An 11,530-nucleotide genomic window follows, 5' to 3' on the forward strand; every position below is an offset into this window, starting at 1 on the left:
TTTCGATCCGAAAAATCTGGATATCCGTAAGTCTTTGAAGAAAAGCACATATTAAAAATCAATATCCGTTAAAAGCGAAGCAAATCACAAATACTAAAAAAACTAGAGGCGTATATCCGATCCGCTCCGGCTTATATACAGATCGAGATCGACTTATATCTACGACTAAATATAGAATTTTAAATGTATAATCTTATAAATTATTATTTTAACATATATCTTTATATATAAAATTACTTATAAAATATAAAATTAAGAAAAAATAAAAAAACTTTAAGGAAAACTACAATATTTCTAAAATTATTTGTTTTATAAGAAAAAATATTAATTTTAAAATTCATAAAACATATTGTTTCATTGATTTTAAATTTATTTTTTAAATTATGTAAAGTTTATTTTAAGAAAAAAACAATTTTCTATAATGTTTTGTAGATTTACTTGTATTGTATAAAGTAAATAACATATTCGTAAATGTCTGTGAATATTCACAAATGTTTATAAATTTTCCGAATTTCCGGAAAACTGAATATCCGTATTTTCTGAAGCAAAGCAAATAAAAAAATCAGACATCCGTGAAATACGAAACAAATCACAAATACTAAAAAATATGGTACTATCCGATCCATGTCCACCCCCATGAAAGGTAATCAAATATATGTAATCTATTTAAAGTAAGAAAATATATATGTGATCATTGAATGTGGACTTTGACTTCTTTTTGGGTTCATCATAATGTATATTTGACTTAATCGGCTGGTTTGATATGTATTTTGTAGTCACACTTAATGCCACTACCAAAATAAAAGCATTGACTAGTGAAAACATGCACTCAGTCAAAACTTGAAGTCACAGTCATATTTTGGCTTTCAAGTCACAAGGTCATGATATGGTCAAATTAAAAAATTTAAAAGCCATTTTAGTCCATTGATTTGACCAAAAGTTCATATATGTTTATATATTAGAAGATTCGGGTTCACGTCTCTTCGGCATAGTTTCAAACAGAAACTCCAAACATCAAGAGTACTGCAATCAGACGTAAATCATCGTAAGACAGGTAAAATTATCGTTATAAATTGTAAATTTAATATTTTTCATAGTTTGTATTAGCCTAATAAAACAGCTTTAGAAAAAATTATTTGTAAGTTAATTTATGATAATTATAAAATTTAGTCAAGCGGTGGACCTAATATGTGGACTCTGTCATTATAAAAAGGAAACTGCTGTTGGTGGTACTCATTCTCTGTTTCTTTCAGATCCTAATACCTTTGTCTCTCCTTCGTTAAACCCTAATCTTCTCTCCCTCTCTCTAGCGCCTCCTCTTAAATTCTAGGGTTTCCACCAGTTGTAGGGTTCTTGTTACTCACGTTTTGTTGTTCTGTTGTGAATCTTCTCTTCCTTGAAAGATTTGAGAATAGGTTTCATTACAAGTCATCAAAATAAATATATTCATTGGTAATAGAAAGAAATTAAAGAGGTTAGTAGTGATTAGGTTGATGATATAAACAGAGTCATAGGAGCTAACTTAGCATGTGATTTATTTATTTAGGGTTTAATTGATTTCTTTCTTTTTTTCTAGAACTTTTACTTGCAGTAGAAGAAATCGTTAGGTAATGGAGAGAACTAAGTTGGAAGATGCGTTAAATCTCTGTGAGGCCAAGAGAGTGAATCTCGGTAAAGCTTTTGACAAGCTTCGCTCTCAAGCTTCTGAGCTACTTGTCTTGACTGATCAGTGGAGCAACTTGGAGGATGATTTGAAGTCAGTGCAAGGTCAAGTGGAGAAGAGGTTCATGGAGTTGGAGTCAAGAGAGGCGGAGTTGCGAAACAGAAGCTGTGCAATTGATACAATTGGTGATTTAGAGGTGAAAGCTGATGGGCTGAGGAGGGAGATCAAAGACAAAGAAGAGGTTCTTAAGATGTTGGTGGAAGAGTGTGCGGTCAAGCAAAGGTCAAAGGAAAGTCAACTTGATGAGATGATGGAATCTATGAAGAAGACTCAGGCTGAGCTAGCACAGATGGAGACTGAACTCGAGAGGTGTCGTGGTGAGGTCACTGTAGAGATGAGGCATTTGAGTAGGGCTCAAACTCTCAGGAGAGAGTTGGATGAGGAGAACGAGAGAAAGACAAGAGATCTCACATTGGTTCAGGAGAAAGTTGTGGAGTGTGGTAAGGTGCTTAAGACAAGGTCACTGGAACTAACAAAGACTCAGGGTGAGCTTGGTTTGAAGGCGAAAAAGTTAGGACATGTGAAGATTGAGTTTACCACTAAGATGAAGCATCTTGAGAGGATTCAAAGACGCAAAAAAGAACTGGAAGAGGGTATAGAGAGGAAGAGGAAGGATCTTGCAGCGGTTCTTGATAAAACTGCAGAATGTGGGAAGCAGCTCGAGGCACGGTCCTTGAAACTTGTTTCTAAAGAGAAAAAGTTGCAAGAACTATGCCTGGACATTGACCTGAAGGAAGATATAGCCCTAACACTAGACAAGGAGATGGAGATGACTTGTCAAAAGACAGAATCAAAATCTAAGGAGCTGGAGAACATTGAAAGGATGATTCATGAACAGAATGGACACTATGAATCAATAAAGCTGTTGATTCAGGAACACACTGAAGAACTGGATTCCAAAGAGAAGAGACACAAAGAGATCACAGAGGCTATTCATAAACTATCTTGCAAGCAACTTTCTGAAGAGGAAAAATACATTGCTCAGAATGAGTCAACAGAAAAGGAGTTAAAGTCTTTGAAAGCAATACTCACTGAGAGAGAGAAACAAATTGAAGAAGGTGAGAAGGAATTACAGTACTTGAGTTACTCCAATGATGAACTTATCAGAAAACTCAATGGGAGACAAGAACAGTTTCTTTCAAGACAGAGCTCAACAACTGATCTTATAGCTGAGCAAGATTCAATTAAAAAGAAGCTTAGGTCTGTGAAAGATTCATTCAGACAGTGTAGCCAAAACCTGTGTAACAAAGAGAAGGAGTTGAAGTCTTTAGAGTCAATACTCACTGAGAGAAACAAACAAGTTGAGGAAGTAGAGAAGAAGATACAAGATTTGAATAACTCAAATGAGGAACTTGTGAGACAAGCCAAGGTGAAACAAGAACAAGTTTGTTCAGTCGAAAAGGCGATAAGGGAATGCACAGATAAGTTGGGAGATAAGAAGAAATATTGTGAACAGGTTCAAAGATCAATTACTGACCTAAATGTTGAGCTGAAATCAAAAGAGTGCCATCTTAGTTCTGTCAAGAAAAAGTTTCAAGAAAGCTTGAAAGACTTGCAATCAATAAAGGAGCAGAAGGTCAAGCTAAAAGCATCATTGATGGAACATGAGCAAGGACTTAAACTGAAACAAAAGGAGCTTGATGAAAAAGATCAGAAACTAAAAGTCACAGAACAGGAGTTGCAGAAATGGGCTAAGGATTATGAGGTGAAAGCAAAGCAGTTGTCTAACCTTTGTCAAGAAAGAAACATGGATCAACATGTTTCTCTTACACCTAGGGATGTCCACAAACCAACAGGAAACTCAAGGAAACGTGGGAGATATGATGAGTCACTATCTCAGTCCTTAGATGTAGAGACTCATGGGAAAGAAAACACTTACAACTTTGAGAACCAGAGATCTCAGGACAAGTTCAAGATTGATCAAATATGGGCTGTTTATAGCAAAGGGATGCCAAGAAAGTATGCTCAGATCAAGAGAATCGACACAAGCCCTGAGTTCAAGCTACATGTAGCACCTTTAGAGCTGTATCGCCCTCCCAACCTCATGACACATCCAGTTTCCTGTGGCCGCTTCAAGTTGAAAACTGGTATAGCAGAAGTCCTTGCACCTAGCAGCTTCTCACATAAGGTTAAAGCAGTGAAGAGTAATGTTAACAGATTTGAAGTATACCCAAGAAAAGGTGAGATATGGGCTTTGTACAAAAACTGGAATATTACAAACTGTGCTGATAGGTCTGAAGAGGAAGATCTTGAGATTGTGGAAGTGGTGGAAACTAAAGAGCATAGCATACATGCAATGCTTTTGACTGCTAAAGTGTTTAGCAAGGTTCTATATGGAAGGTGTCTTGAGTCAAAGGATGGTTTAGTAGAGATCCCAAAGAAGGAAGTGAACAGATTCTCGCATCAGATTCCAGCGGTCAGACGTGAGAGGAGTGCAACTCGGCTTGGAGATTGCGAATGGTGGGAGGTTGACTCTAAAGCAGTTCTTAATCCTAACCCAAAGAAGCATAAGAGCATCACTAGAGGTACAAGCTCTTCCCCAAGTCTCTCAAGTATTTAATGTCAATATAATAAATTTTTTTTTTTTGAACAATCAATATAATAAATTTTAAAATCATCTTTTACTAGAAAAACTATGACGGGTTGTACCATGACAAATAAGCATTAGAGTTTCTCATCATTCGTTTTGAGTCTCTCGTTGAGTCTCTCATACTCAAACGAGAGACGATCTTTTCTTTCTCTCCTTTTCTTCTTCTATATATATATATTTTTTTTTGATAAAATGTTAAATTTATTGATCATTATGGAAAAGAATAGTTATGTACAAAATGAATCTAGAAACTCAAAAAACTTTGCTTTTTGCCTCTGTCCTTACCCAATATGGGCCTCAAACCATCGCTGCATCAGTCCCGTTAATCCTCTCTTCTCATAGTATCGAGTTGACATAATCCTCTGTTTTATAGTCTTCTTCTATAGTCTTTTAAAAGTTTTTAATCAGAAGAAACTTGGTGACATACCACTATTGTTCATATTTTGGTATATATCTGTCTAGTTTCGACATAACGGTAGAATGTGATTATAAGTTGGAACTTAATAATTATGTTTTAGGAACCAACAATTAGTAATTTTTGGCTGTTGGCATAAAAAATTTTGTGCCTTTGTAGTTATCAATTTTGTTTGTTTACCAAAATGAGGGGGCTCTATCTCTTCTCTGTATCTTAGAGAGACAGAGAAAGCAATTGTTATCTTTTGCTATTTTTTGATTTTCAGATCTAAATCAAATCTATTTTTGTGCATATGTAGATTATTTTGTTGGAATATTTTTTCCCGTTTGTCGGATTAGTTTTTTTGTTTAACGGATTAAGGTTTCCATTTCTTGATTTTTTTTCTCTCTGCTCTTTTGCACATGCCGGCTCTTCTTTTCGGATGATTTACCAATTACAATAGACCTCGAGTGATTTTCATCGTTTTGCTCACATCTCTATGTCAACGAGAATACATATTTGTTTCCTTAGATGGAATTGTCAAAATCTCTCATTTGGGTATTGAATCGAATTTGATTGATTAAGTTTTGATAATATAATCCAAAATCGGTAAATAGAAGATTTTCTCTAGAAAAATGTCTCAACGAAAACTATGTTATTAAATCATCTTGTTGGTTTTCACTTGTTTGATAATTAAGATGAAGAGCATCTCAACACCAAAGGTGATTTCAGAAGAAACAATATTCAAATGGATTGGAAGAAAAGATGGTATGGGTCATGATGCCTCTCATGAAATTTCTCCATAAGTGGGTCTATATGAGCTCTTCTCCGGCGGAAGCACCGGTCGGTGTTGTGTCAGTTTTTTAACTCTCTCGAAAACATTTAAGAGACATATGTTTGGTCTTCATTTAACCCTATCAGATATTTCTTTTGAGGATCATGATTTTTCTTACTACTATCTTGTAGTAGGCTATAAACCATCAAATCAACTTATATTATTTTACTTTTGTGGCCTTATCTTGGTTTAAAATAGCAAAGATAAGTTAGTGTAAAGAAGGTCTCAAATCTCGCCAACCGCCATAGCGATGAAAGGTGATCGATCGCCATAGCTATAAAAGGTGATCGCCATGCGTATGCATTACATAATACTCCATTTTATGTTCAATGAGTTTCCAAGATATGTATATTTTAAACCAAAACACCAAATACAATATATTTGAATATAAAATAGAAGAGAACAGAGTACTAAACAAATTAAAACCGCGAAGAGAAGATCCAAAGTAGAGAAAGCCGACAATCTGAAGAGAAAAGCTAATGATTTTAAATAAAAGTTTTATAAAAATATTATATAGATCATAAATTAGGATTTCTAGATGATTTAGGGGTTAAAGATATCTTCTTCAAGCCGGCATATATTTTTTTACTAATCGGAGGCCGGCTTGATATCTTTTTAGACAAACCAATGTTTGTCTAACATTAACATGCCAGAAAATTCCTTTAAGAAACTATGAAAGAGATGAATAGAGACCATATGATGTTTCCTGGCTATGGGTTGTTGAGGCAATGAAGACATTGCTCCGTCTCGACAAGCGACACGGAAACAAAAGCGGATGCTTTTCATACCAACAACTTTTTATTATTGTGGTCGACAAAAAAGTACCCAAAAATTTCAATAACAAAGTAATAGAAAGTAATGTAGGTCTGATTTAAACCAAATTAAATTGAACTAATATCGATAATCCAAAGATAAATTAGGAGGCTCTATGAAAGTCTCGCTCATAGATATATACACAAATATGATTATGCAATATGGGAATGCTGGTATGTATCTTTATGCGTCCGGTGAGGAAATCTATAGTGTAGTTTAGTTGGCTTAATCAGGTTAGCTAAGGTCCGTTGATGATTTGTTATGTCTTGGAGATGTTTTCGGGTTGCCTTTGTCCTCTATGCCTTGTTTGTGATGTTTAGTCAGATCTGAATCTGTTTTTGGTGCGCGGTGCAAAAATATGCCAGCTCTGTGTAGGATGTGAATTCTTCCTTCGGATCTGGCGAGGCTGGTCTTACTGTCTTAGGCGTGATATTAGTGTTCAAATAGTTTGACTCTGACTTTCATCTCTTTCATTCTCTTATATGTTCAAGGTTCCTTTGGTTTTAGTCTTTTGTTTCTCCTTTCACCTTTTTAGTGCTTGTTTCGGCCATTTAGTTTAGTGAATCGGGTTCAAGTGGTTTGTTCTTCTAATGTTTTTCTGGATTTAGTAGAATTCTCAATTTTGTTTGTTTGTCAAAAATGAGAGATTTCTCTCTATCATATTTGAGATAGATAAAGAGAGACCAATTATTATCTTCTGCAATTTCTGATTTTTCAGATCTAAATCAGTTATATATTTTTTTGATGATCCTGGTATCTGGAGCATCGAGAGGAACTGACTATCGCCAATGATCGTCCACCGGAGTTTAGCTGAGGCATCCAGGAGGGCTGGTGATCACCCCATGTAAATCCCACCAATGGCCACACGTTAGAAGGCTTCTCCGTATTGGGCCCGAAGATCCCTCAAGATAATCACCTCACAGCGGCACTCGAATCCATGACTTCCCAGTTGAGTTTAACCACTGGACCACTAACGCGTGGTTTAAATCAGATATATTTTCCTGCATGGTAGATTGTTTTGTTGGAATATATTTTTCCGTTTATCGAATTTTTTTTGGTTTAACAGAATTAAGATTTCCATTTCTTAGAACTTTTCTTCTGGATTTTGGGTGTCATTTGGGTTTAGGTCGTATCTTTTAAAAAAATTGGGCCTAACCTCGTATGTTTCGTTCGGTTATTACTTAAGCATAGTTCGGGTTCCGCTAATAGTACTTTAGATTTAAATAAAATTTGTAATATATGTCAAAGCTTGTTAATAACCATACTAATTTTGAATTTGGACTTTAAATTCTATAGTGTTTAGATAATATGTCAAAATAAACATAAAATAACTTATTTAGTTTTTAAATACTTATTTGTTGTAATCGTATCAAACTAACATGAAATTGAATATTTTGATGTTTAGGTTTCTAAGGATTTGATTTTTCTGGATTTTAAGTTTTCAGAATATTTATTCTGGTTAATAACACTTCAGGTTTAAATACATTTTACACCATATTCATCTTCTTTTTTTTACATCTCAAATCAAATACGTATTATTTATTCTATTCGTATTTGATTTGAATCTCAGGTTTCAGCTTTCTCGCCCAAACCCAAATCCAGTTCCCAGGATATTTTAGCTGGGCCGACAGGAGATGTACAAGTTTTCATGACGAAGCCCTACAAGAGTCCAGTTACCGTTAATACGTCGTCTGGACCAGCTTGTACATCTAAACTCTCTGATAGAACTAGAAGCTTCAAAACTAACTTGTTGATTCTCTCATTATAAAAGAAAAAGAAACCCTCTGACCGAACTAGAAGCTTCGGGACTAACTTGTTGATTCTCTCACTATAAAAGAAAAAAGAAAGTGGTGAAGAGATGATCTTCATTCCCTCTCTCGCGAATCACACAGTCTCTTTCAGATCCTTATGGTTTCCACCACTTTTAGGGTTTCTCGTTACATATGATTTTATCTTAATTTAGGGTTTTAATTTCCTAATTTAGGGTTTTAATTTCCTAATTTAGGGTTTGGAGAGATCGTTAGGGGAAGCAATGGAGAGGAGGAGTAAGGAGGAAGAGGAGCTAAACCTCTGTGAGGTGAAGATAGTGAATCTCGCCAAAGCTTGGGAGAAGTTTCAGTCTGAAGCTTCCGGTTTACTTGTTTTGTCTCTTCAGTGGAGAGACTTGGAGGATCATTTGAAGTCAGTGAAAGGCAACGTGGAGAAGAGGTTCGTTGAGTTGGAGAACAGAAGCGTTGAGATTGACGAGAGGGAGAAAGTGGTTGAAGCGTGGGAGGTGAAAGCTGATGGCTTTAGGAGGGAGGTTGAGGGGAAAGAAGAGGAGTTGAGTGGTCTTAGGATGTTGGTTGAAGAGTGTAGGGTGGAGAAGAGGTTGAAGGATAGTGAACTTGATGAGGTTGTGGAAAGGTTGAGGAAGACTCAGGGTGAGATTGGTTTGAAAGTGGAAGAGTTAGTACAGGTTAAGATTGATCTGGAGAGGCATCGTGTTGAGATGAGCTTAGAGATGGATAGGGCTGAAACTCGCAGGAGAGAATTAGATAAGGAGATTGAGAGAAAGACGAGAGATCTGACGTTAGTTCAGGACAAGGTTGCGGAAAGTGATAAGCTTCTTGAGACACGGTCCTTGGAACTTGCAAAGACTCAGGGTGAGCTTGATTTGAAGGTGGAACAGTTAGGACAGGTTAAGATTGATTTTGCGAGGCATCAGAATGAGTTTACCGCAGAGATGGATAGGGCTGAAACCCGCAGGAGAGAGTTAGATAAGGAGATTGAGAGAAAGACAAGAGATCTGACGTTAGTTCAGGACAAGGTTGTGGAAAGTGATAAGCTTCTTGAGACACGGTCCTTGGAACTAACAAAGACTCTGTGTGAGCTTGATTTGAAGGTGGAACAGTTAGGACAGGTTAAGATTGATTTTGCCGCTGAGATGGAGCATCTTAAGAGGATTCAAACTCGCAATAGAGAGTTAGAAGAGGGTATAGAGAGGAAGAGGAGGGATCTTGCAGAGGTTCTTGACAAAACTACAGAATGTAAGAAGGTGCTTGAGACACGGTCCTTGGAACTTGTTTCTAAAGAGAAAGAGCTGCAAGAACTAAGTCTGGACCTTGACCTGAAGGAAGAGGTGGCCAAATCACTAGACAACGAGATGGAGGAGACTTGTCAAAAGACAGAATCAAAAGCTAAGGAGCTGGAGGCCATTGAAAGGATGATTAATGAACGGAGTGGGCATTGCGAATCAATAAAGCTGTTGATTGAGGAACACACTGAAGAACTTGCTTTAAAAGAGAAGAGACACGATGAGATCAGAGAGGCTACTCTTAAACTATCTGTGGAGATTGCATGTAAAGAGAATACACTCACTAAGAGAAACAAACAAGTTGAGGAAGGAGAGAAGAAGATACAAGATTTGAACAACACCAGTGAGGAACTTATCAGACAAGTTTTTTCAATCAACGCGGCCATAAGGGAATGCACATGCGAATTAGAAGCTAAGAGGAAACAACGTGATGAGGTTCAAAGCTCAATCACAGACCTTACTGCTGTGCTGAAATCTGCCGAGAAAAAGATTCAAGAAAGCTTGGAAGACTTGAAATCTACAGAGGAGAAGCAAGTCAAGTTAAAAGCATCATTGTCGGAACATGAGAAAGGACTTGAGCTTAGAGCAAAGGAGCTTATTGCTCGGGAGGAAAAGATTAATGAACAAGATCAGAAATTGCAACTCGCAAAACAGGAGTTGGCTAAATGGGTCGAGGATTATGAGGTGAAAACAAAACAACTTGTTGCTCTTACATCTCTGGATAAACCGATTGGGAACTCAAGGAAACGTGGGAGACATGATACTGAGTCACTGTCTCAGTCCTTCGAGCATGTGCTAACAAGTTGCACAACCGGGCAAGAAAACACTTACAACTTCGAGAAGGAGAGATCTCCGGACAAGTTTAAGATTGATCAAATATGGGCTGTTTATAGTGATAGTGATAAGGGGATGCCAAGAAAGTATGCTCAGATCAAGAAAATCGACACAAGCCCTGAGTTCAAACTGCATGTAGCAACTCTAGTGCTGTATCGCCCTCCTCCTCCAAATCTGATGACACATCCTGTGTGCTGTGGCCGATTCAAGTTGAAAATCGGTAAAGCAGAAGTCCTTGAACCTAGCAGCTTCTCACATGAGGTTAAAGCACTGAAGACTAGTGTAAATAGATTTGAGGTATACCCAAGAAAAGGTGAGGTATGGGCTTTGTACAAGAGCTGGAACATTACAGACTGTGCTGATGGGTCTGAAGAAGAAGAACTTCAGATTGTTGAAATAGTGGAAACAGACGAGCAGAGCATACAAGCAATGCTTTTGACTGCTAAATTGTTTAACCAGGTTCTCTACGGAAGGTGTCTTGAGTCAAAGGCCCGTGTTTTAGATATTCCAAAGACGGAAGTGAACAGATTCTCGCATCAGATTCCTGCGTTTAGACGTGACAGAAGGGCGGCTCAGTCTGGAGATTGTGAATGGTGGGAGCTTGACTCTAAAGCAGTTCTTGATCTTAACTCAAAGAATCCATAAGTCTCTTTGTGTTTTGGTAACCGCATAGATCTGTCTAGTTTCTACATAAGTAGTGGAATGTGATGATATACCGGTAAAGTTTAGGAAGCAACAGTTCGTAAATTTTTAGCTGTTGGTATGAAAAACTTAAAGCCTTTGTATGTCTACTAAAAATTAGAGTAGAGTGATAGAAATGAAGGTGAGACTGAACTGATAATCTATTGTCAAAGGTGGAATGGTGGATGAGACCAAAAGGATCTACTGCAAGATGTTGAAAGCTGGTATAAGTCCAGTTGCAGGCCCACAATCCTAAAAGGATACATGAACTGTGGTGAAGTCAAGAAGTGAATATCGTTGTCCTATGAGAAAATGACGCAAAACTTTGTGGAAGTTGACAGGTTTGTTACCAGCTGTAGGCAAAGAACAATAGTTTCTAAAACCATTTTTCTTCAACAGCCAGTCTTGAAATCGAGTCTAAACGTAGCTTAAAATATGAAATATGAACAGAGTTTATTGAGAAAAAATTAAGTTTATTGTGAGTTTCTGGCGAACATATCAGTTAGAAGTTGTGACCCATTAAACCAGCAACCATCAGCTACAAGTTGTAGGTTTTTTTTTTTTGAACATCAACAAGTTGTAGG

The 11,530-nt window shown here is 36.9% G+C and overlaps 2 protein-coding genes across 3 annotated transcripts; both read left to right on the plus strand.

Moving 5' to 3' along the window:
- Positions 1–1,610: 1,610 nt before the first annotated feature.
- On the plus strand, positions 1,611–4,283 carry LOC106363446 (myosin heavy chain, non-muscle-like). The gene has a single exon (XM_048753506.1). The coding sequence runs from the start codon at positions 1,611–1,613 to the stop codon at positions 4,281–4,283; it is 2,673 nt and encodes an 890-aa protein (XP_048609463.1).
- Positions 4,284–8,164: 3,881 nt separating this feature from the next.
- LOC106367781 (CAP-Gly domain-containing linker protein 1-like) lies at positions 8,165–11,108 on the plus strand. Of its 2 annotated transcripts, none has more exons than XM_013807630.3 (2): positions 8,165–8,266; positions 8,361–11,108. In XM_013807630.3, exons 1-2 carry the CDS (start codon positions 8,264–8,266, stop codon positions 10,908–10,910), a joined length of 2,553 nt encoding a protein of 850 aa, XP_013663084.2. In that variant the 5' UTR covers positions 8,165–8,263; the 3' UTR covers positions 10,911–11,108. The 2 variants fall into 2 exon arrangements, with proteins under 2 accessions (XP_013663084.2, XP_048601837.1); XM_048745880.1 differs by having other exon boundaries at positions 8,228–8,246.
- The last annotated feature ends 422 nt before the right edge of the window (positions 11,109–11,530 follow it).

This window comes from Brassica napus, chromosome A2 (genome assembly GCF_020379485.1).
Source record: "Brassica napus cultivar Da-Ae chromosome A2, Da-Ae, whole genome shotgun sequence".
NCBI classification, from domain to species: Eukaryota; Viridiplantae; Streptophyta; class Magnoliopsida; order Brassicales; family Brassicaceae; genus Brassica; species Brassica napus.